Here is a 15,939-nt window from a genome sequence, read left to right on the forward strand (position 1 = left end):
CTATTTGCAGAGTTAATCAGATTACTTATCAAATGCCAGCAAGAAAAGAGGATTTCACTTGCCCCAGGTTTAAATAAATGAAGTTTCTTAACAGCACTGTAGCTGTGCACAAAACCAGCTGTCAACATATAATTGTTTGGCATGTAATATGTAAACCTAAATAAATGGAAAAATAGAATAAATACCTCCGAACATTCCAAGAACTGTCTTAAATCAGGATCTTGTAATAAGGTTGGATGTTTTACTGTTCGCTGTAGGTACCTACAATTTTAAAAGTTAGAGAACAATTAGTGTTCTTGATAATATTAAAAATTGCCATACATAGAATGAACATATGCTAAAACAGCCAAAAAAGGACAGTGTATTTTAAAATTTGCATTAAAATAGGTAATTCCAAAATATATAGGACAGTTTAGTCTCAATAACAGCTTTCAAGCTTTTTTATTTTTACTAAAAAACCAATTAAATGTCAATGTTTATGGAATGGAAACGGTGTAAACTAGCTTGTTGATTTGATAAAAGCTAGAGTTTCCAGTTTACATGAAAAAAATAACCAAAGAGCAGAACTATCCAAATGTGTGAAGCTGTTCCTCCCGGAAAGAGTGTAATAATTATAATTTTCATTAGAAATGGAAAATCAATGGATATAAACTGATCAATAATGTCATACACTATCCTATCACCCATTTCCTCCCATGTTGACTGTATGACTATAACTTGTTGCGTATATCCTAAGATTTTTATTAATATTGCTTCTTTATTGCTTATTTGACCCCTATGACAATCATTAAGTGTTGTACCACATGATTCTTGACAAATGTATATTTTATTTTATGTACGTTGAGAGCATATGCACCAAGACAAATTCCTTGTGTGTCCAATCACACTTGGCCAATAAAATTCTATTCTATTCTATTCTATTATATATCAGTAATCACTCCTACATTATAACTCTTTATGGCAGGAGCAACTATATAATATTCACTATTTACTATTATTCTCCCTTTCTGCTAAACATTAGCTCCAATTCACAAGAATCTGCATGATCCAAGAGTTTAGTGAGAATCATAGATAAGAAAATGCCACGAAGACAAATTACTATACACTTTAGGAAACAAAGCCTACCATACCAGCTCTTTTAGATTTCCAAGTAGAATGCATTTTACTGCCAACATTTATTTATTTAAAAGATTCATATGGCCACCTGTCTTAAGAAACATAACTCTGGATGACAAATGGCAATAGTATAGAATTAAATATAATAAAACAAAAAATAAAACAGAAAAATCCCAGGAACTACAACCATTTTCCAACAATGCAAACTAACACTACCATCTTAAGTCTCCAAACTCACTCTATACCTACACTTGGGAGAAGAGTCAATTGTTTATGGCCTTCTGGGAGGTAGGGGATGCCTAACAATTCTCTAAGGAAAAGCACATTCCACAGGGCTGCTATGGAAAAAGCATACTTCCTAGGTTCCACTAAAAGGTAACATAGAAAGGGTGGGAGTGGGAGGGGGGAACCTGGGGCTTACCTACTCTATCCGATATGGTAGATTAGGCAAATATCCATTTCATGTTCTCTTCCGAAGACACCTGGATACCATCAAGTTTTATGTTTTATTATTGCTTTATCACTTAATTAAAATAATGGCTTCCATTATAGAACAATCCAATAATCAAGAAAATGTTTATAATCAATTTATATATTTATATAAAAATGTATGCAGATTCAGTATGATCTCACAAATTTAGTAAAGATTTTAACTGATAAAGCACTATCTTATTGTATGCTTAGTAGCAAGCAATTTAGTAGAATATAACAAGAATCATCTCTACATTATATAGATATGTAGGCAGACCCACCCATCCACTAAAGCTGGCCTAGCAAATATACAAAATAGAATCCATCTTTGAATAACAGTTCCTAAGTTACTAAGGAATATTTTCATGAAGATATCAACAATCCATTTATTATTCAAAAATCAGTCTTATCCACTCACAAAAACAGCCCCCCCCCTCACCGGTAATGCAATTTTAAGAAGTAAAAACATCTCCTGTTTATTCTTTAGCTTTTATTATTTTTAGGATCATAATCATGGAGAACCTCCATCCTCTTGCCCTAAAAATGAACACCAACACCACTATCATCATATCTACAAAGCTAAACTGTTGGAAAGTTGCTCCACGTCAAAGGAGGAATTGCCAGTTGTTTAGCTATGTCAATTTTGAATAGCTTTATTGTACAACAAGATCAGGGCATATAAAAGTTTGTTTCTAATATAGGAGAGAAAAATCACTCATGTACCAGATGGGCATGAGATAAAGTGGATTTTTCTAGTAATGTTCTAAAAACATTTAATGGTATTACTGTACTGTGAAGTATCTGATGCTATTTGATCTTGGCTGTCTGCCTGCAGACATTTTGTTACCCAACATTTTGTTAACCTTAGTTTGGTAATTATCCTAGGAAGGTAACAAAGCATCTGCCAACAAACAACCAAGCTCAAAGAGCACCAAGAACTCCACAGTTCAATCCGGGCTACATATATTCATTCTATTCTATTGGTGGGAAAAAGTTTTTAAAATGATTTAGTCTGGAATGTGATATTCAGGAGAAGTCAAATGTTACTTTGAGAAGTTACAATGATACTAGATAATTTCTCAAACAAAAGATCAGTCCTAGAATTCTGATATGTTGGTGACAAATCTTGGGGGGAAAAGAAAGCTTCCCTTAAGCAACTGCTACATAGAAACATTTTGACACATTATGATTTTTCATACATAGTAATAAAGAAGGATCGCATACAAAGCCCTGTCTTTCATGAATAAATAACAAATACTTTCATAGTATTGATGTCACCTGCAGAAGCACTCAAGAATGAAATCTGCAGATGTCACCTGCAGAAGCACTCAAGAATGAAATCTAGAAATTGAAATCTAAACTAACTTTTGAAGTCCTTCCAAATACTACATTAAACTCTAAGCAATATTTAAAAGACAATGTTTAAACACAGGATTTCGAATTATATTTGATTCTGAGCAGATGCAACTATCTTTAGCATGCCAAATAACCATTTTGAGAGAAAAAATATTTTCTGTCTCACATATCAATAGACACATACAAATAAACACATATATTTCTACATGATATTGATACTGAAATATGCCATCATTATATAAACAATTTAATATTAACTTCAGATTTTATTCTGAACAGTTTATTTTAAAGTTTAGCCTGTAAAATTAAATACTCTGAGAAGCAAATAAAATTGTATAGTTCACTGCACATTTGTTTAATAATACTACAGATAATCAATTACCTTTCTAACGCTGCTCTTCTTTTTTCTACAAATTCTGTAGATGAGGAATCTTCCTTGCCTACTTTTACCTTCGTCATGCCTTTGAAGAAAACAACATAAATTCATTTTTAACCTGATGAAATTTTGAACTTTATCAAGTTCATACCTAAATGTACGGTATATTAATCCAATAAGATCACATACATGGTAACTGCTGCAAGGTTATTATATGTACAAAGATGGAAAACTATAGAAAAACCAATAATAGAAGAATACTTTGGGAAAAAGACAGAAACAGCTAAACTGACTTGTTGATTATATCCACTTTTTATAGGTTTTTGCTGAAAATGGACAAAAATTAATCAATTTGGGAATTTATTGATTTAAAAGGTTTGCTTATGGAAAAAACTATGATATGTAATACGGAAGGGTGGAGATAATGATCGCTATATTTGTGATTACTTCAAAGATGATTTGATTGCTCTTATGATCTTTTTCTTTCTTTTTTGTTATTCATTTTTTCTTTTATCCTTTTATAAATGTTTTCTTTTTGACTTTTTTCTAAGTTTCTTTAGTTTTTAAAATCTTTACAAAATCTTATTTTAATAAAAATTATTCATAAAATACCTGGTTACAAAAATACATTTGAAATTTGCTATACCGTATATACTCGAGTATAAGCCGAGTTTTTCAGTCCAAAAAATGGGCTGAAAAACACAACCTCGGCTTATACTCGGGTCATTGACAAAGTCACCACAAGAGGGCGCCATTGCTTGAGCCACAGCGAGGAGGCACCAGCTTTCCCCCCCTCTCACTTGCCGTAGGAGCTGTGGGAGGGGCTGGTTCTTCCTCTTCCTGGCTCAAGCAAAGGAGCCAGCCATGTGCTCCAACCGAGAGGGGAAAAAAGCAATGGAAAGCCGGTGAGGTCGTGTGTGTGTGTGTGTGTGTATGCCCCCTCTCCCCCCCACCATGAAAAAAGCCAGCTACCTCTTGCTGAAACCCGGAGGCTTTTTTTTTTTTACTCCCTGTGTGTATTTGTCAACAGGTTTACAGTAACTATTCCTTGCTCTCTCTGCATTGCCCTTAGTTGGATTAAAAAGGCTCCCTGCTGTCAGATTCTCCTCCCCTCCTTTGAAAGGATTTAAACTGTTTAAAAAATGGTATTTTGTGGTAGTTGCTATCCTTGCTTGGATAGGAACTAATAAGGCAAGAGCTAGACAGGAATTCCTAAAGTGTGTTTATGGATCTTTAAAAGTTGCCTTTTATAAAGTGGGTTTGAGAGCAAGTTTGATTCTTAATAGGACCTGCATATTTAGGATACAAAACCACAAGAGCTGTCTGTGTTTTGCAAGTTTTGCTTGTCTCACTAGTCTGTCTGTCTGTCTGTCTCTCTATCTATCATCTATCTATCTATCTATCTATCTATCTATCTATCTATCTATCTATCTATCTATCATCTACCTACCTACCTACCTACCTGGTTTTCTATGCTGATAACCTCACAGCAGCTAATGCTGAAGCTCTGTTTGGATATACAGATTTATTTATTTATTTATTTATTTATTTATTTATTTATTTGTTTAATTAAATAAATGGATCTGTATGCTGCCCCTCTCCAAGGACTCAGGGTGGCTCACAGCATATATAAAAACAGAACAATAATGTAAATCCAATTAATGATGAGATGATGAGAAGGAATCCTGTTTTAAATTTACAGAGCTAGTTTACTGGTTTTCTTTAAAATAAATATTCTAAAACATGTAATCTTCTGATATTTCAATTAATGTAATTTTATTGGTTTCCATTTTTATAAGTTACCAGTAGCCACTGCATTTTCTAACCTCGGGTCAATAAGTTTTCCCAGTTTTTTTGTGGCAAAACTGGTGCCTCGGCTTATACTCGGGTTGGCTTATACTCGAGTATATACGGTAATTTGAACATCATACATTTCTCTTCTATAAATATGAACTTACTTATATGAACTATACTATGGTAATGTGAAGACAGGCCAGTTGTCAAACATCATTGTTCAGATGGAAGTGTGATACAAATATTTTCACTTTAATTTTTAAGACTTATTTTTAAGACTTTAATTTTTAAGACTTAAGTGTCCAGTGCAGAAATTAATGTGCTCAATAACTATATTCCTTGAGATCTAGCAGGTTCCATGCTTCATCTGATTTTATTCTTTTAATTAAAAAAAATAAAAAGTTAACACACTGCAAAACAAAACTTCCTCAAAAATATAAATGGTATTCTTAGGCTTTATTTAGAAATTATTTCATTTGCCCTCCCAAAAGAAAAAAAAAGATAAGCTGAGGTGGGAGGAGCCACACAGAGCCTTCTCTGTTGTGGCTCCGGTCCTCTGGAACCAACTCCCCTCAGAGATTCCTACCGCCCCCACTCTCCTTGCCTTCCATAAGGCTTTGAAAACACACCTATGTTGGGAAGGCCTGGGGCCATTAAGCGATAGTTTTCCAGTAGTTTTTATTCTATGTAATTGGGGTATCTTAATTTTGTAATCATTTTATTGTTGTACGCCACCCTGAGTCCACTGGGAGAAGGATGGCCTACCAATTTGAAAAATAAAAATAAATAAAATAAAGATTGGGAGATTTAAAAGATAACTGACAATTTATTCAAATACTAGGCTTCTGGAAAATGGGTGCATTTTCATTGCCTGATTTACACACTGCAGACATTTGAAGAGAATATCAGTGGTATTCTTCCAAATTTCCAAATGGGCTCACTGATTTAAAAAGAACAGGGTTTTGGTTATTTTTTAAGAAGCCTACAGAAAGGAGGAGGGACTACGGTGAAACAAAACAAGTTATTTTTGTCGTCTTCCATTCATACATAGAACCCGAAGAAAATCATTTCAGAAACATAAACACTAGGATCAAAGAGACCACGCAAAGTAAGTCAACCATCATATTTGCAAATCAGCTGGATAAGTAGTACCAATGAGTTTTTCTGTTATCCAAGACATGCTACCTGACCCTAGCAGTCTTAAGTCTAGATTAATGTCTGCTTATCTAGTATAAACATTATATAAACTTTAACCATGAATAGGCTTTTCCATAGATGAAAGCTTCATTCAGCTATTGCTGGATTAGCACAAACATTTAGATTTACATATAATATAGCATGTTCATCTTTTGTGTATGAAATGGGAAATAGAAGTATTTCAAGAACAGTCCTGAAATCCAAAGGAGAAAAGCAGTCAGCCACAGTCTAGGGCTGTGCATATTGCAAAAACAAATTGGAAAGTGTGCTCTTGACCCTGGTAGAAGTATAGCACTTCTCAAAAATCAATGTGACTCTTAAAATAGCAGCAGCTCTTTCTTCAGACTCAACTTACATTGAAGCTTGAAAATAAAAATCAGACAGCTTAGCGAATAACAGAAAGTGCTGTATTTTTGCAAAGTCAAAAAAACTTCTTTCAAATTATTTTTGAAATATGCAACTATCAGCCTGAAACAATGAAATAACCAAACAATAAAACCAATCAGTCAGAATTCTTCTCAAGTTTTTTTCAAACCAGTATCAGCATTGTTGTCCTCTGTGAGCTGATGAAGGGGAGGGGGAGCAGGGGGGAGACAGGTCGGACACCTTCCTACTTCCTGCCGCTACCGGTGCAATGCACGCACAGTTCTGCATCACCAGTGTGTACATGTGCGTGTCCCAGAAAATTTTTGCTTCTGCACATGCGCAGGGAGCAAAATCTCATGAGAGGACGTACACACGTGTGAGATTTCAGCAATTTTTTTGCTTCCACGCATGCGCGGAAGCAAAAAAATACCAAAATCTCTCTTACATGTGCATCCCCTTGCAAGGTTTTGCTTGCTGGGACGCATGCACATGTACACTGGTGACACAAAGATGTGCACGCAGCTCCATTTTTGCTACCAATGCGCAGTATAGTGTGTACCGGGTAGCAACCTGATTCTGCTTCTGCAGAGCTATGCCAGCCAAAATAGGGCACGGGGGTGCCTTGTTTTTGGCCTCCCTGGCCTCCTGCAGCACTTACACATACACAGAGTGTTGCAGGAAGCTAGGGAGGACAAAACCACACCATGTAGAGGCCTCACAGGACCTCTGTGTGGCCCATTTTTGGTTGGCAGAGTGCTGCAGGAAGTTAGGGAGGTATCATGGGCCAATCCTTTGATATTTCCAGCCTGGCCCTGCAGACCAGATTTAAACACCCCATAGGCCAGAGTCAGCCCACAGGCCTTGAACTAGACATGCCTGGAAAAGAATTAATGTTCTTGGGAAAATAACATTTCTCTTAGGAAAGAACCCATGTTCATTTTTAGAGATATTAATTCCCTTGATTAATTTGAACACCCTATCAAATGTTGAAAGTGCTGTTTCTACAACTTTACATGCCTCATTATCATATACAAAAATGAGTAAGCTTCCTTCAATTAAGAACAGTTGAACAAATTTAACAATGCTGTGAATATACAAAAAATAACTTGAGATATGCACCCACTTTATCTCTAAATGTATAGAGAGCCAGTTTGGTCAAATGGCTGAGGAATCTGTGCATTCTAATCCCATATTATCTATGAAAAGCGGCTGAGTGACCTGGGGCCAATCACTTTCTTTCCCACCAACCCACTTCACAGGGTTGTTGTGTGATGAAAATAAGAAGAAGGTATTTTGGATATCTTTATCGCCTTGAATTTGTAAAAATAACAAAGGAGGATATAAATAAATAATACCAGGTGTGAGTCTGCCACCTCTGTAATAACTCTAAAGTGCTTATAAATAAAAAATTAACATAAAATCTATCTAGAAAAAAACAACTGAATGGAAGACAATAAACAAAGAGTAAACAACAACAAATTGTAAGTGCAAGAAATGCAAACATTCATAACAATGTGATCCAGCAAAATACAGACATAAAATATGCAAATGAGTCTCAAATACCATCTGGAAGAGCTTCAACTGCTTGCATATGGTCGCTAATCTAACTTTTTGATTATGGTTTCTAACTTCTAATCAAGCAGGAACTGTGAGTCTAGGATGATACTCAAAGCATAGACCTACTTATTCAGGGGTATTGATCCCTCCCCCCTCATTGACATACACCACTGGAGCATCTGAACCTCCTGATGACAAACATGAATTGTATCCTGCTAAGATTCAATCTGGATCTGCACAATCTCTGGACACTATTTCCCTCCCCCAAGTTCATAGACCTCTAAAGTAAAAGCAATTTGTCAAATAGATATTAAAATAGATTTATGGGATGCAACATAATTTTTACTGTCAGACTAATAGTTTCACTATGGAAGATAAATGCAATTATTCATTAGTCACACTTACCTACAATACTCTTTTCTGGAGCTGGTGGCACAATGTAACCAACATGAAGATATTTTGATGCTAACTTGCCATACAAACCAAGAAAATCACTGAATCTTCTTTTAACAGAGAATTCATTTTTGTGAAAAATATTTAGGGAAGTCTAAAAAAAACATAAACAGGCATTTGTAATATATACCACATTTATATAGTGTGTAACACTAAACATTTGATTAGTTATCATATAATAGGTACCTTTGTAGTGACTCTGTATGCCATGTAAGCATTCATGCCATCCCCTGTATAGTACATGAATAAATACACACATTTATTAACATTCAGATCTATCTGTTTATATAATTTACTAACATTAGAGTTTTTATACATGTGACTTAAATAGTTATATCAAACTTTAGTTATAAAATTAAGTAATATTTTTTTAAATTAATACAGCAATTTTCAGACTCACCAACTTTTTCTGGATCTGACACATTAATGTCAATATCAAATGCATCTCCATTTGCTTCTTCTTCAATCTAAAAAAACAGCATTAAACAGTAAGTAATTTTTCAAAAAAATCTAAATTTAACGTCTAATCACAAATTCTAAAGATTAAACAACACACTTACATCTCTGTAATTCAAGAAATATCCAAAGCCCAACCATAGGCAATCATCTGGACAATTAAGATTAGACAACATAAAGCACAATCCTTACTAATTCTGAAGAATCTTATGAATACAATTAATGTTGAATAACTATGATTGAAATGTTTTCAGGATTCGGGATTCAGGAAAAGGATTATCATTTATCAGCATTAAGACACTTTTTTTAGCACTGAAAATAAAGGCTACGGTACTTGTATTTTGATTAAAATAATTCCATCAAATTATCCCAATAAAGAAAAATTATTTATGACAAGAATTGCAAAAAAATTCCTATAAATATTTTTCTCATCACCACTAAGGATTAGAATTACTTCCGCAACCCAATCTGATAAAGCAGATTTAGGAATACTAAAGCAGATACATGGTAGGAACAAATGCAAGTCAGAATAAAATCAAATTGATTTCCCCACAAAGCTCTGTGGTCACGTACAGACACGATTCATCCCTTTTTTAAAAAAAAATCTAGGCAAATTAATTAAAATAGAACAAACCCTCAAAAAGGCTGAGAGACAGAATTGCAGAGCTCTTTGATAAGATCTTGTGGTATAGGGGATAAACATTAAAAATGTAAAAGCAACCAGGCCACGGACACTATACTTCTTTCTCCTTAGATCTATAACTCAGTTTACAGCCTTTGTTTTTGAACAATTCTTTTTATTAGGACCATTACTTTTTACCATTTATATTTTCTCCTTTAGAATGCAAATGGGAATGAGAATGCAGCATTCAAGATTTTTTAAAAGCCTGTCAAATGTTTAACATCGAGAGACAAATACCATTTTTCCACTTTTATTAAGGCTTTTCTTTTTCCTCAACTGCCATTACTGTAAACTTTAGCTAGTTTAATGCCCCCACCTTGCTCATATTTTAATAGATTATTAAAATTCCATTCTACTCAGAAAAATCAAGTTGCCTCTGAAGAAAAATCAGTTTTCAAGGCATAGCATTTTAAAACACATGTAGAAGTTTAAAGGCAACTGGAGATTCATAACATCATGTTTGCAAAAGTCAAGTCATTGAATTGAATACAACTATGTATATGTTTACCCTATTAAACAACTCAAACAAACAATAAATAGTACCTAATCAAGAATACTCCAGCAACACTGACAGGACAGCATAGAGAGAGAGAAAACTCCACTCCCTTCTAGCACTGATGAACATCTATAAGAATACAACCAAACTCAAGAGAGCACTAAGGACCTCACAGAATTTCTCCTAAAATAATCTCTTGATATAAATGAAGATGGACAAGATATGGACCAAAGATGTTGCATGCTGCAAAGAACCCCAAATCCTGATTGTGTTTGATCTAGGAAATTTATGATCAAATTAAGCTAGATGTTCCAATCCAATGAGTTCTTAATAGAAAATTTTAGTGGTTTAAATATATTCTGACTTCAGCACGCTTACTTAATGATAAATATAAGGCTAGAGAGAATATACAACATTTGCATGGGTCTAGGCTATTTGAGGAATCTTCTCACCCCAATGGGACTGGTCTGCTCCACCCGTGCCAACAGAGAAAGAATACTGCAGATCCCATCAGTCAAGGAATTTCAGCTGTCCTCTGGAACATTTTATCCCCTCAGGCGAGATTAGTTCCCACTCTCCAGATGTTTCAAAAGAGCCTCAAGATCTGGCTCTTTCAGATGGTTTGGGAACCCAATCAAGGAACTTAATATTGGAGGTGATGGACTAGTTAAAACTCAATGCTACCTCTTGGCTACTTGATTTTATCTGTTAATGTTTTTACTTGCTGAGTTTTTATTTGCTGAGCTTTTAGATTGGATGACTTTCATGTTTTTCAATGTTTTTATGTTGTAAGCCACCCAGGATCATTGGCTACAAGATAGGCAGTAAATAAATTTGATAAATTAATAAATGCTATGTCTCTGCCAACTTAGAAATCAGAGGTATCCAACAGGCTGAGACATAGTATTTATTTATTAAATTTATTTGCTGCCCATCTTGTAGTCAATGACTCTGGGTAGCTTACAACATAAAAATTGAAAACATTAAGATCCTCCCTCATTCTGAGGAATATTGTGAATACGATTAATGGTAACTATGACTGTAATGTTGAGTAACTATCACTGAAAAAATAAAGTCAGGATATTAAGTATATAATTGCAAAATCATTCAAAGCTTTCCAAGTTTTCTTAATTGGCAATAGCCACTGTGTTAAAATATGTATTCCAATATTCATTCAAAAGGGCTCCAACTACTTTTATACAATTAATATAAAATAAGACAGCATTCCCTGCAGAAGTGACCATAATTGTAGGAATTATAAAACCATAAATGCATACATTTAACATAAGAATAAATACCAATTTCTAAAGCAAGTTAACTATTTCATTGCTAAATAATTTTATTATGGACACTGCTAATATATTCCCATTTACTTTGATTATAAACTGTGTACCCATCTTGAAAATTGCCTTATTAACTTCATTAATACCTCTTCTCTGCATCTATCAAAATCCACAGGAGCCACTACTGTTTTTGTTTCCATTCTTGGTGCTATTAGTGTTGTTGGAGTAACAGGAGTTATAGCTGGAGTAGAGTCTGAAGAAAGTATTGGTTCTCTTTCTGGACTATCCAAAGAAACTTCTTCTGTTGCTTCTGGGCAAAAAAGAAAACCATTCATGCTTTAGCATGCATATTTTCATACACGTGTATACAATGAGATTTATCTTCTGAAAGTATGTTTCATTTATTCCTGCACAGATCACTGATCCTCAGTATAATTGTGAAAAGTTTAGCATTCAAAGCAAGCTAATTTAAATTATGTATTGCATGATTTATATTTGTATTATATTCTGTACTGCATAGTTACAGGTAACAGAAATATATCTATTAATGCAAATTAAGATCAATTGCAAAAGTAATTAGTATCATATTAAAAGGAATGGAAACAATACTGAAAACACATTTTAGTATCATCCATCATTTAAATACAAATATGACCCTTGTTCTTAGCCCAAGTACTGCCTGTAAACTTGCTAGGCTTCAAGGTCCAAGCAGATGGCACACAGGCAGTTTAATAACTTGTTCTTTCTTGCTGCCCTCTTAGCAAAGGTTAAACCATAATTTCAGCCATTATGACCTGAGGTGGCGCAGTGGGTAGAGTGCAGTACTGCAGGCCACTAAAGCTGACTGCTAGATCTGCAGGTCAGTGGTTCAAATCTCTTCACTGGCTCAAGGTTTACTAGCCTTCCATCCTTCCGAGGTAGGTAAAATGAGGACCTGGATTGTGCTGGCTCTATTAAAAAGTGCTATTGCTAACATGTTGTAAGCCGCCCTGAGTCTAAGAAGGGTGGCATAAAAAATTGAATAAATTATGAATGTACGGTATTTATCTGTTTTAATATATGCCTCTAAATCAGTGGTAATCAGTAAAAAGGGTAAACCATTAGGTATGTACATGAAATACCAATGAAACAGACCTAATCATAATACCATTGACCCTAAATGGGATTCCCAAAGAGTTGAAAATCCTTCATGGATAATACAGTTCCTCGTGTTATGGTGACCCCCCCAATCACAGGTCTAGCACCAATTCTCCCAACAGAGCTTTAAGCTGATTGGCAGGAAGGTCAGAGGGACACCCCACTGTAAATGCCTGATTGGTCAGATTGTAAAAATATGTTCCAATGTGCCAGAATAGAAGCTTTAGTTCCCAACACCATGGGAAATTTGTCTTTTTCCATTGTCTTAGGTGATCCCTGTGAAATAGTTGTTCGACCCGCAAAGGGGTCCCGACCCCCCAGGTTGAGACCCACTACTCTAAATTATGAAGAGATCAGATAGAGAAATGAAGTAAAACAATATATTTCAAAGTACATTTCTTCACTTAAAATGTATATAACCAAATAATTATAGTTGTCAACTGACTAAATATTTTAACTTACAATTGAACATAACATAGTATTTTAGTGAGAGTGGATATATTCTACATGTCCTTGGATTCAGGGCATTCCAAGTATCTTATGAATAGTGAGCTGCTTGGATGGTGTGCAAGAGAAAAGCTGATGATGCAATATATTTTTATATCACTATGATTGATACAATTCATCACAAAACTGTCTAAATAAATTAGTATTAAGCCACTAATCCAGGAATGTAACATCATAATAATTAGAAGTACAAGCAGTCCTTGTCTAGCGACTACTTTCGTAACTTCTCTGAGTCGCCTTGAGAAGGGTGGCATAGAAATCAAATAAATAAATAAATAAAATTGTTCAGTTATAATGGTGATTAAAGAAGTAACTTTAATGACCAATGCTTGCATTTAGAACTTTCACTAGGCCGAGCAAATAAAAAACTGAAGTAACATTATAAGCACAGAAAGAGTTTTTCTTAGCAATCACTTGACTTTAACAACTGAGATGCAGGTCCTCATTGGGGTTGCTATACCAGTAAGGGTGAAGCAATCTTAGATTCTAACAATGAGTTACTCTTTCTTAAAGACAGGTTTTAATTATTTAGAATTCAGGAAATATAACATTCTTTTGGCTTGCAATGATAATCTCTGCCAAAGTTTCTTTAGATTAGCTTCTGGTAACTTTATTACTCATTGGTAGATAAGAATCAGAAGTGCTTTGCCACTGCCTTTTCCTAGCTTTTTTTAAAAAACCAATCTAGTCCATAGTTCTAGCATTTCTTGTCCATCCCACAAATACAAACAACAACATTAGCTTTTCAAAATCAATCAAGACTATATAGAATTTGATTTTTACTTAGTCACAGATTTTTATTTTTCAATGAAAAACTGATACTTTATGAAAAAGCACTAATGGGGTGTAGCTAGGACAAACATTTTAAACAATCAATGTTTATACAGTATTTTTAAGTAGCTGTTCTCAACTCTCAAGAAATTCTATATTAGTTCTTGAAATACTTGCAGTTATTTACTCTGCTAGAAGTCACAATCCAAGCAAAATAATCAATGTAACCAGAAGTGGGCTGCTAAGGTAGAACAGTGACGTGTGCTCGCCCCCGTGGCTCTGAGTGCTAGCGGAATCCAGCACAATTCTGTTACTGCACCTGGGCAGATAGCAAAACCGCGCATGGACACGCAGGGGAGCACGGACCCGCAGCACTCAGAGCCATGGGGGCGAGCACACATCACCATTCCACCTTAGCAGCCCACCTGTGAATGTAACCTATCCTAGACCAGGGATCGGCAACCTTATAAACTCTAAGAGCCATTTGGACCTGTTTCCCAGAGAAAACAAAACACCCAGAGCCACAAAACATGGGTGGGCACGGTCAACTTGACGTCACTCCCAAATCACATGATCCACCCAGGTACACCTACCCAGATTTTGTGTGATGTGATGGCACTACAGGCCGCGTTTCTCCTATCCTAAGTATCTGTCCATCGCCTTGATGTGTGTTTGCCCCCCTCCCCCCGGATGAGAGGAAAAAGAGGGGGAAAAGAGGATTGCCTGACCAAAGGCAGCCTTCGCTTCTTGTGGCTTCAGGCTGGAGCTTATGACTACCCCCTCCGCTGAAGAGCTGTGGGGGAGTGGACGAGATGGGGCAGGACATGGAAAGGCAATGGCCAGGCCTTAGGTCAGGAGAGAAGGTGTGTCCAACAGCCCTCCTTCAGAGAGCAGCTGCCCAGCCTCTGAGCACAACGTTGCTGCATTTTGGCGCTTGCTCGAGGGTCTCCCCACGCACACATACACTCTTGGCCCTGCCACAGGCAGCCAGAGAGTTGCAAGACGGGGAGCAAGGTTGCCCAAAGAGAAGTCTCAGCCAGGGATGGCTATGTGTCTCAATTAGTGCCAGAGAACCAGCCCTGGCTGCTGCTCCATTCAACCGTCACCTATACCTTCTCAGACCAGGAGGGAGGGGAGGGCAAGGCCAGCAAGTAATGGGACAGGGAGCCAAAAGAACTTCATGCAGCTCTGGAGCCGCAAAACCTCCCATAAAAGTAACTGAATAGAAATAGCAAATAAAAATATTAAAAGCAACTGAGCAGAAATACTCATTTAATTGTATAAGCAGCCACATGGATAAGCTTCTTATACTGTGTATAACCTTGATTATATTCTTCCTTAAAGAACAAAATGTCATAAAGATGGAATATATCAGTTGTTTGATCTTGGAAAGCAATTGCTGCATAATTGTATAGCAAAGGATTCTCAGAAATGTGCTGTCATTGGTTGCATTTTCTTCCAAAGCAATCCAGTACATGATAAAGAAAAAAGGGAAGTCCAAAAGTTGTAACTTCCGTTCTAAGGAGAACTGAAGTAGGACAACTGAATTAATGACATGCAACTGAATCACCCTTTCTTGAACGTCATTTACAAAACCATGCCTGTCAGTACATATGCACAAATGAAGCAAATTTAATTCAACTATCTCCTTCATGCTTCAGTTACCAAAACAGTTTCAATAAAACATGTTCTGTGTTATAGTTTAAGCCAATAGAGTCCGAATATAAGAATTATGGCTTGCCTTGTTAAACTTAGGTCAAAGCATGATTTCCCAAGATGAAACATAATAGGAAGCTGTTAATATGCAAAAAGAGAAAGAGAAGAATGGACTTTTAATCTTTCGATCTCTACTCCGTAAATACAAAGAGAACAGTATGTATTAAGACTGACAAAGGCCTGATCTTTTAATATGTCATACTTT

At 35.7% G+C, this 15,939-nt stretch overlaps 1 protein-coding gene across 1 annotated transcript in view; it reads right to left on the bottom strand.

Moving 5' to 3' along the window:
• SNX2 (sorting nexin 2) overlaps window positions 1-15,939 on the bottom strand; it is a 29,840-nt gene that overhangs the window by 8,862 nt on the left and 5,039 nt on the right. The window contains exons 3-8 of the mRNA XM_070742862.1: window positions 11,750-11,913; window positions 9,087-9,153; window positions 8,873-8,916; window positions 8,639-8,780; window positions 3,326-3,404; window positions 186-261 (exon numbers count right to left, since the gene is read on the bottom strand). Coding sequence (XP_070598963.1) covers window positions 186-261; window positions 3,326-3,404; window positions 8,639-8,780; window positions 8,873-8,916; window positions 9,087-9,153; window positions 11,750-11,913 — 572 coding nt within the window. The remainder of the gene's footprint in view (window positions 1-185; window positions 262-3,325; window positions 3,405-8,638; window positions 8,781-8,872; window positions 8,917-9,086; window positions 9,154-11,749; window positions 11,914-15,939) is intronic.

The sequence above is a fragment of the Erythrolamprus reginae genome, chromosome 2 (assembly GCF_031021105.1).
Source record: "Erythrolamprus reginae isolate rEryReg1 chromosome 2, rEryReg1.hap1, whole genome shotgun sequence".
Taxonomy (NCBI): domain Eukaryota; kingdom Metazoa; phylum Chordata; class Lepidosauria; order Squamata; family Dipsadidae; genus Erythrolamprus; species Erythrolamprus reginae.